At 41.7% G+C, this 17,041-nt stretch overlaps 1 protein-coding gene across 5 annotated transcripts in view; it reads left to right on the top strand.

Annotated features, from left to right (window-relative positions):
• Positions 1-17,041, top strand: part of UBR4 (ubiquitin protein ligase E3 component n-recognin 4) — a 77,684-nt gene that overhangs the window by 17,951 nt on the left and 42,692 nt on the right. For 3 of the 5 annotated variants that reach the window (XM_068658600.1, XM_068658599.1, XM_068658598.1), the window contains exons 27-51: positions 462-559; positions 687-844; positions 1,529-1,738; positions 2,681-2,782; positions 3,923-4,023; positions 4,523-4,721; positions 4,954-5,142; positions 5,497-5,560; positions 5,753-5,944; positions 6,560-6,630; positions 6,762-6,909; positions 7,462-7,689; positions 7,911-8,081; positions 8,192-8,374; positions 8,660-8,818; positions 9,383-9,535; positions 9,839-10,066; positions 10,928-11,085; positions 12,240-12,411; positions 12,550-12,751; positions 13,053-13,216; positions 13,307-13,523; positions 13,919-14,135; positions 15,478-15,510; positions 16,643-16,706. In XM_068658600.1, coding sequence (XP_068514701.1) covers positions 462-559; positions 687-844; positions 1,529-1,738; positions 2,681-2,782; positions 3,923-4,023; positions 4,523-4,721; positions 4,954-5,142; positions 5,497-5,560; positions 5,753-5,944; positions 6,560-6,630; positions 6,762-6,909; positions 7,462-7,689; positions 7,911-8,081; positions 8,192-8,374; positions 8,660-8,818; positions 9,383-9,535; positions 9,839-10,066; positions 10,928-11,085; positions 12,240-12,411; positions 12,550-12,751; positions 13,053-13,216; positions 13,307-13,523; positions 13,919-14,135; positions 15,478-15,510; positions 16,643-16,706 — 3,881 coding nt within the window. The remainder of the gene's footprint in view (positions 1-461; positions 560-686; positions 845-1,528; positions 1,739-2,680; positions 2,783-3,922; positions 4,024-4,522; positions 4,722-4,953; positions 5,143-5,496; positions 5,561-5,752; positions 5,945-6,559; positions 6,631-6,761; positions 6,910-7,461; positions 7,690-7,910; positions 8,082-8,191; positions 8,375-8,659; positions 8,819-9,382; positions 9,536-9,838; positions 10,067-10,927; positions 11,086-12,239; positions 12,412-12,549; positions 12,752-13,052; positions 13,217-13,306; positions 13,524-13,918; positions 14,136-15,477; positions 15,511-16,642; positions 16,707-17,041) is intronic. The other 2 variants (XM_068658603.1, XM_068658601.1) reach the window with 1 other exon arrangement.

Genomic DNA, 17,041 nt, shown 5'->3' with positions numbered 1-17,041 from the left:
CCTGTCAGCAGCCGACTGGGAAGTCTTTTCTTTTTAGTGTTGTAAAAGCTGAAAAAGAGGGGCAAGCCTTGAAAAGTAATATGTGGGCTTCTCTGGCTTGTTAAAATGTTTTTTATACCATGTTGATACCATGTTTTTTTTAACCATGTTGGCGCTCCAGTGGAATGGCATGGCATACTGTGAAATGCTGGTATTTTGAAGACTGCTGTGAATTCGTATGTTTGCTATGTTTCCTGTTGTTTTAATAAGGTGAAAGTAACTGGAAAGCTGATGCAAACTTCAGGGATAATTTTAGCTTGTAGAAAAGCATGAAAGTAGCCCTCAGTGGAGTTACAGCTCAAACTTAGCTAGAATTGTGTCTTACTTAAATCATGATCTAGTTTTAAACAGTGATGTAAAATCATTCTCTTTCTTCAGTAGGACCCGTGACTCACTGGCTTACGATTCTGTATTGATTGCAGGTCCAACGCTTGTTCAGAATTTGCCATCAGCTGTGCAGACTTTATGTGAAACATGGAACAACATTCATACCAATGAGTTTCCAAACATTGGCTCATGGGTGAGTCCAGCCTTGTGGATTGATCTGACATAATCTCAACTATGTAAATTGCAGGGAATGATGAGTAGTTTGTCTTTCTGCTAAACAATTCTGATGTTTTTGTATATGTATCTGTCTCAATCCTTAGCGCAATGCCTTTGCGAATGACACAATCCCTGCAGAAAGCTACATCAGTGCAGTTCAGGCTGCCCACCTTGGTACTCTCTGCAGCCAAAGTCTACCTCTTGCAGCTTCCCTAAAACACACCCTTCTCTCTCTGGTCAGACTTACTGGGGATCTCATTGTGTAAGTGATGTTTTTCATATTACGTTCTTGCTGTATAGGTCTGTCTACTGCTCTGAATGTCTGTCTTCATCAGACTGGTTGGAACGCTTACTGAATTGGATATGTATTTTGAACTAAGCCTTAAGTGTACAATTCTAAATGAATGAAAAATAGCCTTTCTCTCTTGATGGGATATCCCTAAAACATAGGCTCCCTGATAGAAACATTTAGCCCTTCCATTGAAGGAGAACTTGAAGAAACTGGGGTATAAGTTGAGGCAATATGGATCTAATTTGATTGTGTGTTATCATTCAGTTGTGTAATCTTTTCAAAGATTAAAGAAAGAAGTGAAGTGAAAGAATTATTTTTTTTCATAGGGATTTAACACAAAGATAGTCTCAAACAAAGTAGTTGTCAACACTGCAGACAGATCCAAAAGCCCTAGCAAGTGATAATGTGACTTTCTAGGAGAGTGCTGTAGGTGTATGTATATGTGCAAAAATAACGTGTAGGTTTTTCCAAATGAGAACCATATTTCAGAGGGGAAAATAGCTTTACCCACTGTATTTATCCCTGCTTTCTGAAAAGAATTTTTGTCACATACTTCCATCCAGACTTAGAGTTTACTGGTGTGACTTAAGATTTACGCAGTAAAGATGTTTCTATATTTTACCATATAGATAATTAAATTGTTTTCTTTTCAAGCTGGTCAGATGATTTGAACCCACCACAAGTGATTCATTCCCTGTTGCCCCTCCTTTTGGAGGCCAGCACAGAGAGTGTGGCAGAAATAAGCAGCAACTCTCTAGAAAGGATCTTGGGTCCTGCAGAATCAGATGAATTCCTGGCACGTGTTTATGAGAAATTGATCACAGGATGCTATAACATACTGGCGCATCACTCTGATCCAAACAGGTAATGGACTGTGTGGCTTGTTGTTGTTTCCTGAGCAGCGCAACAGAAATGCAAAAAAATCTGCTTTGTTTTTTTTTTATCTGTTGAAGACTATGATACTTGTTGACTGAAAATGTAAGACACTTCATTCACTTCACCAGAATTTTCAGTGTTGCGGTTTAGGCAGCATGGATTTTAATCATCTCTTCTAACTCTGGATAGATCATATATATATGAATAGCTTTTTTACTTAAGCAAATAGAAAATTATGTAAATACAAGCACAAAATCAAAGTCAGACGTGCTGTGACCTATCTTGCTTTATATTCCTTTGCCTCTATTCTTGTTTATATGGCTAATCCCTGCTTTATCATAGTGAACTAGCCTGATTATGCTTCCTACCCCTTACTTGCTGTGTATATAGAGAATAAGCTTGATGTGCAAATGTTGATTCTACCCATCTGAAACATAAAACTATTAGATGTGATGATACTGCATCTTTCTAACACTCATTCTCTCCGGATGGAAGGTATTCAGAAGATCTACTATGCCTTTTGATAGAGGATGTAAAAGTAGTTGGATTTTACTTGCAATATGTGTTGTGGAGTGGGGAAGAGCACAGTAGAGAACAGGTGCAGTGACACTAAGAGACAAAATATGAAAAGAGCAGCAATTTAGAGGCATTCGTACTGTGAGGTGTTTGAAAGGGCTATATTATTCTAGGTTTCTGACTGTAACTTGCCTACTGTGTGTGCCATGTTTTTTCTGATCATTTGTTAGATTTGTTGGACTTAATGCGATGTTTGTTAATCAATTGTTTTTCTCCTATCTCTTGGAAGGAGAACTTCTTTTAGTTAGCAGAAGGTTTGTAAGAATTGTTTTAGCAAAATTGATCATGTATTGTCTCAGAATTATTGAAATTGTGCTTATATATTCTTATTTCACCGTGTCTTTTGATCTTCAGTGGCCTGGATGAGTCCATCTTGGAGGAATGCTTGCAGCATCTGGAGAAACAGCTGGAGAGTAGCCAAGCCCGAAAAGCCATGGAGGAATTCTTTTCAGAAAGGTAAAATTATCTTGAAAGTTATAGGACAAGCACTTTCTCTTCCCTTTTCTCTTAGCTTGTCACCATTGACTCATTAGGGATATTAATACCTTTGTACAGCACAATGCAGACTGTATAGGGATAGTATATCCTTTAAGCAATGCAGGAATTTGAAAAGACTTTCTGTGTGGGAGAGCACCTAGATCTTTGTTATTCCAAGTAAAATATTCATCAGATCCTTGTAGTGATAAGAAATGGGGGATCTTGTGAGAGGAAAAGCATTGGAAGGAGATTTTTGACAGATCATGAATCATAGAATGGCCTGGATTGGCAGGGACCTCAAAGATCATCTAGTTCCAAGTCCCCTGCCACAGGCAGGGATGCCACTCACTAGATCTGGTTGCTCAGGGCCTCATTTAGCCTGCTCTTGAACACCTCCAGGGATGGGGCATCCACAACCACTCTGGGCAACCTGTTACAGTGCTTCGCCACTCTCTGAGTGAAAAATTTCCTCCTAATCTCTAATCTAAATCTCCTCTTTTTTAGTTTAAAACCATTCCCCCTCATATTGTCAGTATCTGATTGAACTAAGAGTTGCTCTCCATCTTTTTTATACACCTCCTTCAAGTACTGAAAAGTTGTCATGAGGAGCCTCCTCTTCTGTAGGCTGAACAGCCACAGCTTTCTCTGCCTGTCTTCATAGGAGAGGTGCTCCAGCCCCTTGATCATCTTTGTGGCCATCATCTGGACCCGCTCTAAGAGCTCCACATCCTTCTTGTGGAGCCTTCTTGGCTCCAGACCTGGACACAGTACTCCAACTGGGGCCTCACAAGGGCAGAGTAGAGGGGCCCTCCCTTGACCTGCTGGCCACTCCTCTTTTAATTGCAGTCCAGGATGCAGTTGGCCTGTAAGATGGTACAGTTCAACTTGCAAAACCCCAGGTTTTCTCAGGCATTGGCCTGGCTTAGAATTACGAAGGGTAATTATGATGGAAACATAGCAACAAAGCAATTTCTGTGGCTTGGCTGCTGAGCAGTGTTAGTACAGACAGTTACCAATCTTAAATGTGAGGACAGATACAATGAAATTGAAGTGGGGAAAAAAAAAAAAGGAATGCGTGCTCTTTTACAAAGCTGACTTATTTTCTTCTTCATCATACAGTGGAGAATTGGTCCAGATCATGATGGCAACAGCCAATGAAAACCTCTCAGCAAAGTTTTGCAACAGGGTACTGAAATTCTTCACCAAACTCTTCCAGCTAAGTAAGTGGTTGTGTTGAGTTTCCCTGTTATGCCTTTGTCCACTTACTACTGTTCTTGTATTAGAGAGACTGCAATAGGAAAATGCTTGAAAGAAAAGCTGTAAAAGGAAGTGGAATGACATCTTCATGCATAATAGTTTCGTATGATTTCTGTATATTGCTCATTCTTTTCTCACTTCCTCTCTTAAGCTGCACATGTTTATTTGGCCATTTTTTCTTTCAATATTGGTAACAGCTAACTTTAGCGTTAGAGAGAGATTTAAGTCTGAGGAGAAGGTGGTAGGTGAGCATTTTGTGCTTGTGTTCCTATAATGCCTGTCAGGAAATAAGTACTGCATCCTGAAGAAATGATATTTGCTTGTTATAGCTGATTACCTTTCATAAATAGGAGAGAAGACAGTTCCAAGGAAATGTTTTATGTGACTGGGATCAGTTAAAAAGGGAAAGCCATCTTCAAACATGTTAATTGTTTGTCACTCACTAGTAATTTTCTCCATCAGCTGAGAAGAGTCCTAACCCCAGCCTGTTGCGACTTTGTGGCTCTTTGGCTCAGCTGGCTTGTGTGGAGCCTGTGCGTCTCCAGGCCTGGTTAACCAGGATGACCATGTCCCCACCCAAAGATTCAGATCAACTGGACATTGTTCAAGAGAACAGGCAACTGCTGCAACTCTTGACAACTTACATCGTTAGGGAAAACAGGTGAAGTACACCTTTGTCATTGCTTTTTTGCACTGCTCCTTTGTTTTACTCTCTAGATGTGCAAATTAATTGAGTTGCTGATGGCTTCCTGTTGTCAGCTTTCAAATAAAATGGTGGAGGAATGGCTGTTTCCCATGAAGGGATTGCTGAGTCAATGCTCTTGCAATGTAGGCCTTAGCTGTACTTCCAGTGGATGATGTGCAGCATCTGAAACTTTCCTCTTTTTGATTAGCCAAGTTGGAGAAGGCGTGTGCACTGTTCTGCTGAGTACTCTCATACCAATGGCAACGGAAATGTTGGCCAATGGTGATGGCACAGGCTTCCCTGAACTGATGGTTGTGATGGCAACTTTGGCCAGTGCAGGACAAGGCGCGGGACACCTCCAGCTTCATGGTGCTGCTGTTGATTGGCTAGGCAGATGGTAAGAACAAACGGTATACTGCTGTTCATTCAGTTGCATCAATTAAAAATGACTTCTCTGATCATTGCTGGACAGAAGTGCATGTTTAATGATACATGCTTATTTTGTAATTTATTATTTGTTATTTGGAGGAATACAGAGTGTCTGAGATGGTGGGTGGGACATGAACTAGCCTAAGAACAACCATGTGATTTCTTTGTCTTTTCCACTCTTGATGGTTTAAGTAATTACTGCATTGATACATTTCCTGTCCCTGATCTAGAGCAAGCTAAATGGTAGGAGCTGTTAGTGGGAACTGAGTTTATACTTCCCAAAGACAGTAGCAATGATCTTCTCTGCTGTCTTGTGTTACAGCAAGAAATACCTGTCTCAAAAGAATGTGGTAGAAAAAATGAATGCCAACGTCATGCAGGGGAAGGTAAGACACATGGCTGTTGTTTAATTAGCAGGAATAAATCTTAGGCAGCAGCTGTATCAGCTGTCTTGTTTTGATTGCAGTGAGAATTTGAAAATAAAATGGTCAGGAATGTGTGTGTTATGTTTTCCTGCCTTATAGCAGCTATAATGGGATATAAGCGTTGCCTCTCATTTTCATGTCTCTACTTTATAGCATGTAACTATCCTGGAGTGTACATGCCATATCGTTTCTTACCTGGCTGATGTCACTAATGCACTGAGCCAGACCAGTGGCCAAGGACCAAGTCATCTTTCTGTTGATGGTGAAGAACGGGCAATTGAGGTGGATTCAGACTGGGTAGAAGAGTTGGCAGTGGAGGAGGAGGACTCTCAAGCCGAAGATTCGGTAGGCGGTAGTCAACAGTTAATACTGCAAATGAGATGAACATTTATGTTGCATATTTCAGATCAGAATTGTTTGCTATAGATTGAGAGTTTTTTATTTATTCCTAATGTGAGACTGAGTGAAGAACCTTAGTCTCAAATCTGGAAGAGAATATCTGTTGTTTGTGTTTAGATATGACTATGAGATGCCAAAAAAAAAAAAAAAAGTTAAAAGGTGTTTAAAACAGAGAGGAAGAAGTGGAGTGAGATGGGTTTGTTCCAGCCTATTTGTTGTTCAGTTACTAGCTCTTGTATTAGTACACATCTTAGATCAGGCTTTTAAGTACTGTTGGGTGAAAAGAAAGCTGTTAACTCATTTTTGAAATTTTGTCATCCCAAAATATTATTTTGTCACTGTTTTCTGTTTCTCAGTTCACTCTTTCTAGTTCCTATAAAATATCACCATCTCCTCTTTCTGTGTGGTTTGATACCAGTTGCGTTACTTTAGCTAGGTGGTGCTAAAACTCACTGTTCTTAAAATGCACATATAACATATGAGGAATGTATTCTGTACCATGAGCCTTTACTGAAGCTGTGCAGTTCTAAGACCTTACTAAAAAATCTTTCTTCTTAACAGGATGAAGATTCTCTTTGTAATAAGCTCTGTACCTTCACCATTACGCAGAAAGAATTCATGAATCAACATTGGTAAGAATCTCTCCAAACTCATGGTCAGAATTTCACCCTGATATTTCCGACCATTGAGAAGAAAACAATGCAGTCTGTAGAGTCTTCCTGAAGCACTGTCTTTAATAACTCACGTGACTTCTTTTGTGCAGGTATCACTGTCACACTTGCAAGATGGTTGATGGCGTTGGTGTTTGCACAGTTTGCGCTAAAGTTTGTCATAAGGATCATGAGATTTCTTATGCCAAATACGGATCATTCTTCTGTGACTGTGGAGCAAAGGAAGATGGTAGTTGCCTGGTAAAGTGTCTTGATGTCAAAATTCAAGTTGTGATGTCAAATTTCAAGCTGTGTATTCCTGTGGTATTTCAAGTCTTTTGCAGAGGTTTATGTTCTGCAGTAAGTTTTGTAGTGATAAGAATACTAAGATCTGAAGGCTCTGGCTTTACAGTGAAGCCTCCTAATACACAGTTTGTCTGGTGATTTATTTTTTTTGCACCAAATAACTAAATAAGTGCATTGGCAAATCTCTGTCCTAGTGGCTACTGGGATTCTACCTACTGATACAGCGTTTGCAAGTTAGCTTAAGCTACATAGCTGTCAGATACTACCTTTCCCACATTTTCCCCTAACAACAAAGAAATTTTATATTAAATGTGAAAGCTTTTCATATACTTGGGTGGAGAGTGGCATGCTGGCTACTGTTTTCATTTCTTAAAAAATGCATTTTAAGAGAATTTAATTCTCTTTCTTTGAAATTGCATGAATCTTGTTGCCATTGAAATCTATATTTGTTCTGTAAGTGATGAATTTGAGTCTGGTTTGAACTTTTAGCATTTGTGTCATCTGCAGGCTTTGGTGAAGAGAACCCCCAGCAGTGGTATGAGCTCCACCATGAAGGAATCTGCCTTCCAGAGCGAGCCTAGAGTGCCTGAGAGCGTCATTCGACATGCAAGCACCTCTCCTGCAGAGAAAGCCAAGGTCACCATCAGTGAGGGGAAGGGCCCTGATGAAGAAAAACCTAAGAAGAGCAGCCTGTGTAGAAATGTTGAGGGCTGTCGAGAGGAATTGCAGTCCCAGGTATAATTATCAGCTAGCTGTTAAAAGTTTCATGGTTTATGTTGAGGATCTCAGGCAGACTGTGGTGGTTATCAGTCATGGTACTTGATTTTTGGGATCTTCTTTCTGACAGTAAGGATCATAAAGGCAGCTTCAGGTTTTGAAAACTTGCTGAAATGCAGATCTTCCGAGGACCCAGCAGGAGCATCTTGAGCCTCACTTGTGATATTTGTTTCTTGTAGGCCAACTTCTCCTTTGCTCCTTTGGTGCTGGAGATGTTGAATTTCTTAATGGATGCCATTCAGATAAACTTCCAGCAAGCCTCAGCTATGGGAAGCAGCAGTCGTGCCCAGCAGGCTCTCAATGAGCTGCATACATTGGACAAGTCAGTAGAAATGACAGATCAGTTGATGGTATGATACTAAAGGGGCTATTATTATCAGTAATTAGATTACGGGTAGATTTTAAGCAGAAAAAGTCAGTGATGCACTTTCTTATGCTTTGTCTGCTATGAATGGCTCAGGTCCCAACCCTTGGCTCCCAAGAAGGTGCATTTGAGAATGTCCGTATGAACTACAGTGGTGATCAGGGCCAGACGATCCGACAGCTGATCAGTGCTCATGTGCTAAGACGAGTGGCAATGTGTGTGCTGTCATCCCCACATGGACGTCGGCAGCACCTGGCTGTGAGTCATGAAAAGGGCAAGGTGAGTTCTTTCATTCTGTAAGGACTCTCTAACTGTGGGGTTGTAAAGGAAAATGAAATAGCCTTAGAACACTGAACAACAAATTGTGATTTGGGCCACCTGTCCTCAAATCTGGTTCTTCTGTCAAGTACTGTATGGCTTAGAATAACCTCTAATTTTTCAGAGAAAAGAATTTTTGCAGCAGAAGAGGTGAAAACAGTAAGGACACAGTCATAGAGATGAAATAGAAATGACATTTTCTCCCAAATCCTAAAGTTGGGTAACTAAGCTCATTTTGTTTTGCAGATTACAGTCCTTCAGCTCTCAGCTCTGCTGAAACAAGCAGACTCCAGCAAAAGAAAACTGACACTCACGCGCCTTGCTTCTGCACCTGTTCCTTTTACTGTACTGAGTCTAACTGGAAATCCCTGCAAGGAGGACTACTTAGCTGTGTGTGGACTGAAAGTAAGTGTCTCACTAACCCTTTTCTAGGCCCTTGGAAACCTCATCTCAAAACCGTATGTATTATTTTAAGGAGCTAGCTCAGAGCCAGGTCCAAAGATCTGTCACTAATTCTAGTTCATGAATCACTTCTTTACTAGATATGTGAAATAAAAGAAATGGTACATGTATGAATAATGCTGTAAATGGGACAATGCCTCAAAATAATGCTTCTTAGTGTTTTTAGGTCAAACTTAAAAGACGGGAGTCAAGAGTGTCTTAGTCTGTAACAAGTATTTTGTAGCAAAGACCCCTTTTTTGGTATTCTCCCAAATTTGGATTCAGCTTTCACAGTGTAGAATCCACAGATTTCTTCTTTATCTAAGAAACATCTGGACTAGACTTTTTTTTCTTACTGACTTCAATGTCACTCATATTAAGTGCAGGAATTTAAAATTCCTACTATATGAATCATTATTGAAGCTGAGAGGAATGCCAGCTTTTAACTCTGTTCTTGGCTTGATAGGGATACAAGTATTTTGTTCCAATATTTGACCTAATCTAATATTACTATTTTCATTACTCCAGGACTGCCACGTGTTAACATTCAGCAGCTCTGGATCAGTCTCTGACCATTTGGTACTTCATCCCCAACTAGCTACAGGAAACTTCATCATTAAAGCTGTGTGGCTGCCAGGATCTCAAACAGAGCTTGCTATTGTGACTGCAGACTTTGTGAAGGTATGTTTGGCCATAACCTACTCATGAGTTGTGGTTGTCTTCTTTCAGGCATTACATTCTGGGTCTCTTGATGAGTTGTATGTAGAAGAAGGTGGTATTCTTAGAAATAAATTAAAGATGTAAATTTGTGGTGGTTGGCTAGCGTAAGAAAAGGCAGAGACAAAGAACACAGAGGAAAAAAAATGAACTATAATCTGTAATATAGGCATTCCCTTTCTCAACTTTTATCCATTTGAACTATGGGGAAAAAAAAAAAAGTTTAATATCCTATCAGTTAACTCTTTCCTTGATTTCTCCCCACAGATTTATGATCTCTCTGTGGATGCCTTGAGCCCAACATTCTATTTCCTCCTACCCAGTTCCAAAATCAGGGACGTCACTTTCCTCTTCAATGAGGAGGGAAAGAACATAATAGTGATCATGTCCTCTGCTGGGTACATCTATACACAGCTCATGGAAGAGGCAAGCAGTGCCCAGCATGGACCATTCTACGTCACCAATGTGCTTGAAGTTAATCATGAGGACCTAAAGGTACTGGTGACTTCTCTTTCTTGTGGTATAGGAAATGTGTCTTTATTAGTCTTACAGTTGGAGGCAGAAGTGTTTTTTTTTTTCTTTTTTTGAAGTTCCCTCATCTAGATCAATGAGCTTGGCATTCCTTTAAGAGAAATACCCTTGCAGTGAAAGGGAGTGGGGTTAAAAATGAACTCCCTTGATCCTTTCATCTAGGAAATGAAGCGTGTTTTTCTGTGCCTGGCTGTGAAGTTACGCCCAGCAGGGTATCTCAGCACGGAGATGCCTTTGGAGCAGTGCTGTTCTCTGCCTGAGGCTCTCCAGGGGTGCGGTAACCAGAATGGATAAAGTTACTGACTGTTGCTGAAGCTGCAGAGATGGAGTGAGACTTTGTATCTCGCCCATAGCTGGTTTATAGCAGCTCTGTAGTCTTCGGGCATGCTAAGTTACAGGTGACTTTTAAAATCCATCCACATTTTACTCAGTGCTTTTCCCCGAGCATGCTCCGAAACAGGGAAATAGATGAGAAGAGGGCCCACAGGAAAGCTCTTTTTATGAGCTGGGAACATGGGGAGCACTCCATGTGAGATTGTCATACAACATTCAAGCACACAGATGTGGTAGCTGAGGGCTCTAACTACAGCCTATGGGTATGCAATCTCAGTATCCCATTCAAAAGCCTTTGAAGTATCTGGTGGATGAGTTCACTACGGAATTTAGCTTCGAAAATTGTCATCTTGGGCTGTTCTCTCTTACCAGTGGGGAGAGGGCTTTTGGAATAATTTGATCAGTTGAGAAACTTAAAAACCTGACTGCTTGAGAGTGTTTTGGAGGATGCATATTTATCTTAAATGTTGTTTTTTCTCTCTGATCTTACAGGACAGTAATGGCCAGGTAGCCGGAGGTGGTGTGTCAGTGTATTACTCCCATGTCCTACAGATGTTGTTCTTCAGTTATTGTCAAGGTAAATCCTTTGCAGCCACCATCAGCCGGGCCAGTCTGGAGGTGCAGCGGCTATTCCCAATTAACATAAAGAGGTGAGACTCGGCTGCAAGGCTCTCCTGAGGTTTTCCTATCTGGTAATAAATAGCAATAAATATTGCTAATTGACAACCCAGTTCCAAATGGCCAAAGCCTGTGGTGAAGTTCCTCTTACTGAGTGATGTTTTCTTGTTAATTTGCGTGTTGCTCCTGGTCTACTATCAGAATGATTTGAAACCAGAACTCACTCTTTTAGCAGCGGGATGCATGTGCGTCTCTTCCCACTAGGATTTCACAGCAGAAAGGTGGCTTCCGAGCAGCCATGCTGCACTGTGTGGAGCTGCGACTCATGCGGCAGCTGGAACCGATGGGATTACCCTCCCTCGCAGAGGCTGCGAAGCAGGAAGCCTTTGTTTCCTTTCGGCACCAGTACTGCAGTGGACCTTGTGCATTGTGCATACTAAGGCTTATTTTCAGGCTCCCTTGCAGGAAACCAATCTCTTTTTTCTTGCCACATTCATAACATAACACATCCTGTCATCTACTCTGATAACCTGAGCTGGGCATTTCAGCCACAGATTCCTCGCTAGCTTGACACAAAGCCACTATCTTGAGTGGGCCCCATGGAAAGGACACATTCCATGAGCTTTCTGGCCCCAGTCGAGCTTGGCTTAGTGTTTATCAACTTTTTTTTTTTTCCAGTAAACAAAGTCACAAAGATTCTACTGCATTGGTCTTTGTTTAGGGCTGCTGGGTATGCTGAAACATGGAACAGTGTTCATGGAACTGTGTGTTCACATGGATTTTAACCTGTGTGCCAGACTGTGCTAGAATGTAGCAACGTGGTCTGTTGGTACCCCTAATAATAACCTGATAACAGGAGCACATGCTTTAAAAAGATAGCTGAAAGCCATTTTAAAATTACATTCTTGGCTTTGGGTATAAAATATTACCAGGTAAGTGTCTTACCTTGAGTTTTCAGGGCTTCCTTGAGAGATCAGGGCCATGTATGGGAATGCTTGTGCCTTTTGCCTACTTGACACTTTCTCGTGTTTCTCACCTATAAACTGGGTACCTGTGTTCCTAGTTGTTCAGTGATTTGAATTCCTACTGTGGAAGAAGCTTTAACTGATTTAACGGTGATGGGTTTTTGTGTGTTTTCACTTGTTGCTTCTTAAATCAGTGTCATTTTGCCCTTCATCTCTTGCAGTTCAAATGGTGGGAGTAAGACTTCACCGGCATTGTGTCAGTGGTCTGAAGTCATGAACCACCCTGGCTTGGTGTGCTGTGTTCAGCAAACCACAGGTGTTCCACTGGTGGTTATGGTGAAGCCAGATACCTTTCTTATCCAGGAGATTAAAACCTTGCCAGCCAAAGCAAAGGTTTGTTGTACTTCCCTTTCTTTTTGGTCCTTCAAATGTAGTCTCTTCTTGTTCCAATAACAAGATCTCTAGACTTTTTAACGCAAAGAACAGCAGTTGTCAGGTCCCTTCCTTGACTTGCTTTGCCTACTTTTGCAGATTCAGGACATGGTGGCCATCCGACACACAGCCTGCAATGAGCAGCAGAGGACGACTATGATCCTCCTGTGCGAAGATGGCAGCTTGAGGATCTACATGGCAAATGTAGAGAATACCTCCTATTGGCTGCAGCCCTCTCTCCAGCCTAGCAGTGTCATCAGCATCATGAAGCCAGTTCGCAAGCGCAAGGCAGCTGCAATTAGTAAGGGACTTCTCATGTATCTCATGTAAGCTAGCAGTAGCAAATACAGATGTGAAGATTGATCAGCAGCGTGTAGATACTTAAGACATTCACATCTGATAATTAGCATTTAACCTCAGGGCTGGCCTAAGTATTGGCTAAAGTATGGGTAAAATCTTCCCATTGATGTCTGTAGCAATACATAGCTATCTGGCTAGCACAGGCATTTCCAAAGAAGGCAAGTTCATTTTGCTGTTGCTTTATCATAGCTTTGCCTCTTAAGAATGTTTCTTGCCAAAAGCATCCATCTTGTCTCTTATAGCAACTCGCACATCCAGCCAAGTGAACTTCCCTATTGACTTCTTCGAACACAACCAGCAGCTCACAGATGTGGAGTTTGGAGGCAATGACCTGCTGCAGGTTTACAATGCTCAGCAGATAAAGCACCGGCTCAATTCCACTGGCATGTATGTGGCCAACACAAAGGTAAATGGGGAAATTCGGGCATTCTCTTGGACTTCCAGGTGACGTTATTGTCTAGATTGATAGTATGCCTTTGTGATTTGTCTTCTGCAGCCCGGGGGTTTCACCATTGAAGTTACAAACAATAACAGTACGATGGTGATGACAGGCATGCGGATTCAGATTGGCACGCAAGCAATAGAGAGAGCACCCTCATACTTGGAGATATTTGGCCGCACCATGCAGCTGAATATGACCAGGGCTCGTTGGTTTGACTTCCCTTTCACTCGCGAGGAAGCCTTGCAAGCTGACAAAAAATTAACTATCTTCAGTAAGTCATTGTTAATTGTTTGCTTGGACTGCCTGTTGGTTTTGCTCAGGCATGTTGAAGCTACTTTGCTTCAGCTCGTAGTAGGGAGGGTTTCCACAAGCTGTTTATTTGACCTGACCTCAGAAACAGTTTGAGGAGCAGATCTTGCACACCTAATAGCTGTTTCTTTAGGGCGCAGTTTCTTTCTGCAGCAGGTGAACATGCAGTAGCTCAGCTCAAGAATTTTGGGTGGCGGTAATAGAGAAGGGAAGTAGCCTTGAAAAGGAGATCAAACTGTCAGGTCGGGCGTATATTGACACAGCACAATTACTGTCCTTGCCTTAAGAGGCTATGTTTATTTTTATTCAAAAGAAAAAGTTTTGTTAGTCTTTAAAAAATTTCTCTCATCACCACAGTTGGGGCTTCCGTGGATCCAGCTGGAGTCACGATGATGGATTCCATAAAAATTTATGGCAAAACCAAAGAGCAGTTTGGATGGCCTGATGAGCCCCCTGAGGATTTCCCATCTGCTTCAGTGAGCAATGTTTGTCCCCCAAACCTAAATCAAGGGAATGGTACTGGAGACACGGAGTCAACTACCCCTGCTGCTGCCAGTGGGACTGTCCTGGAGAGGTATTGCTGCAGTCTTTCTTTAATTTCTCCATGAAAATGGATAGTTGCTCTAGAAGGCACCTAGGTACCTTTGTGTGCCTTTCAAAACTAGGAGAACTTAAGGAGTTAGTGCGTTGTTCTTGATGCTGTATAAAACAACAGCAGAAAAGTGAATGATTGTCTCAAAAGGAGAACTTTGTGCTCCCTCTTGATTCATCTGGTGGATTAGAGGGATAGTTGTGTGCGCATGCTTTGTAAGCTCAGTTCACTTGTTATAGGAGTCTTGAAGAGCTGAAAGAAAATTCTGCTTTCTTGGTGCTTTTTCTCATTTCAAGTTAGCCCTCTTTTATTCTCTGGAGCTCACAGAGTTTAGGTCTCTCTGACGTTCAGTTCATTTTGAGGAGGACTTTGTGTGTGACCTTGCTTTAGATGTGTGGTTCCTAACAGGTTAGCAATAGAGCCCGTATATTACAGGCTTTACTGTGGTGGAGACAGTGTTGTTTCCCCCTTCCATATCCATACTGAGGGTCAGAGCACAAGGGTGAGTTGGGGGATATATTTACAGAAGAAAGGGAACTTTTTGTATATCCATCCCATTTTCTTTCTCTGGGCTCATACAGCCTGTGCCATCAGGGTTGTAGAAAGACTGGCAAGCTAGCAAGGACAGGAGGGCAACAGGTCATAGAAGAAATAACGCTGCTGAAAAATGAGCACTGTAAGCCTCTTGACTTTGAGTAAATCATGGCTGAGTGTCTTGCTGAAATTCCCACATAAAGGTTCAGAGCTTGAAGTAGTAGATACATCCAGTGAAGGATCTATTTGGACCTATTTTTTCCTGCCCATAATTTCTCTTTTCTTCCCTTCTCTGCTGTGACATCTCCACAAGATGTCTCTCTATGCACGGACATGCCTTCCATTTTTTGAAAGCAGTGGAATTATATCCTAAAAACTTGGAACCAAAGGAAACTATTCTTTTTATTTTTACTTACATGTTACAGAACGCAGTGTGGTTACCTTATAAAGGGCCTCTTGAGTAGGAACAACTAATGGCAGGCAAGAGGCAGCTTTCCTTTCAGAAGTTCGGTGTCTGTACTTCAAATTTAACCTTCAGTTGTGCTTTAAGCAGTGTGCTTGGCTTCTCTGTGCTAGGTGGCCTGGATCTCCTTCATTTGTTGTGCTGTTAGGCAAGTGTCTGCTGCCCAAATAGAAGAGCCATGCTTAGATTTACTGTATATATTGCACTCCCAGCTTCATGATTTCCCTATTTAATTTGCCTTTTGCTTAGGATGTGTTCTAGGGAGTTTTTCTGTGAGCTTTACACATATTTTTTTTTTCTTTTTCCTTTTTCTTTGCTCCCCCAAAGTTCTGAAACTGAGTCCCTAACCACCCTGGACCGGTTAGTATGCCATCCTTTTCTCTGCACGAATGAGTGTGTGTCAGAGAGGCAGACACATGATGTGGCTTTTGTTGACTGTTTTTTTGTTTTCCAAGTGACATTTGCTTCTTTACATTCTGGTCATTGCATGGCAGATGATTTAGCAAAATGTAAAGACAAGGCGGTTTGCAGATTTTTTCTGTACACAGCATAACTGTTGCTTGTTTGACAGACTCCTCTTTTTGCTTTGTCCCTCCTTACGTCTTTTTCTCCTGCTTATATTTCCCTACTAGCTTTGTGAAGGGTGACTGAGGGTAGGGGATTTCAATTTTATTTATCATCACCAGACCAGAGAACTGTTGTTTCTTCTATCTCATATCCAATCCTACACTGTTATTTCTCCCCTTAATGCTGTCTCTTCCCTCCCTCTTCCTATATTCTTGCACTGCTCATTCTGGTGTGCCAGAGGGCATTTCAGGTAGTTCTACTGCGAGATGTGAAGTGGTGCTGCAAGGGAGAGTCAGCACCTTGCTGCAAGTCGTAAATAAGGTTCTCAGTTGGGGCAAGTATTTTACTAGCCTGCCTTATTGCTGTCAAAACTTTGCATCCATCTCTCGCTTGGGTCATACCTGGTGCTCAGAGTTAATTTTCCTCTGGAGTACTTTGCGCTGAAACTCCAAATTGGAAAGAGCAACCTGTGTGAAAATAGCAAGCGAGTAGAATCTTGCTCCCTTAGAAAAGTCGGTTACGCTTTTTCCCATGTGTCATACCAACCCTTGATCTGCAGTCATATGTACGTACGTCTGTGGGCCATGGTGAATTGGTACTGTCAAGACAATCCAAGTTATCCCTGCTGCAGGCTGTGTAAGGAAGTGTTTTATCCTCTTTGGTAGAGAAAAGCCCCTGTCTTTCAGCTGTGGATTATTAAAGCAGTCCTAAGTTTGTCTGTGAGCGTGAGCCAGGTTTAACTCTGGTCTGTAACACAATGAAATGATATGCATGGTGCCTGTGGCAGGTTTTATCATGCTTTGATTTTGTACTTGGCATTCGTTAGCTGTCTCTGAGCTACTCATGACTGTAGCCTGCATAAAGCAAAGTGCTAAGGCGAGAGAAGGGTTGCTGTACTCAAGCCTGCTTTCCTTTCTCCCTTCAGGCTAGTAGTGAGTTCTTTAGAAGCGCTGGAAAGCTGCTTTGCTGTAGGACCAGTCAACGAGAAGGCAAGTAACTTTCTGAATACATTCTTGAGCTTTCAGAGATGGGGGAGGAGGGGCAAGATCATCAGCACCTCCTGCAGCCCTGGGGGCCTGATACGGAAGAGAGCCGCATCCATTTTGCTCACAGCACTGATCTGAAAGTTGACTTAGCGAAAAGCGTTTGAAACTAGTTTAGAATGACAATTGGCATTTGCATTTATTGCTGGTGGGATTTTTGTGCTGTAGAGTGACCTCGTTTGCAAAATCATCGGGGTAGAAGCCTATAAATCTCAAAAGGACTTGTTTAGGCATGTGAAATGTTCTTTAAATGTCAAATAATAAATTGAGGGGTTATCAAA

The sequence above is a fragment of the Anas acuta genome, chromosome 22 (assembly GCF_963932015.1).
Source record: "Anas acuta chromosome 22, bAnaAcu1.1, whole genome shotgun sequence".
Lineage (NCBI taxonomy): Eukaryota > Metazoa > Chordata > Aves > Anseriformes > Anatidae > Anas > Anas acuta.
This window is presented reverse-complemented; position numbering and strand designations above follow the sequence as displayed.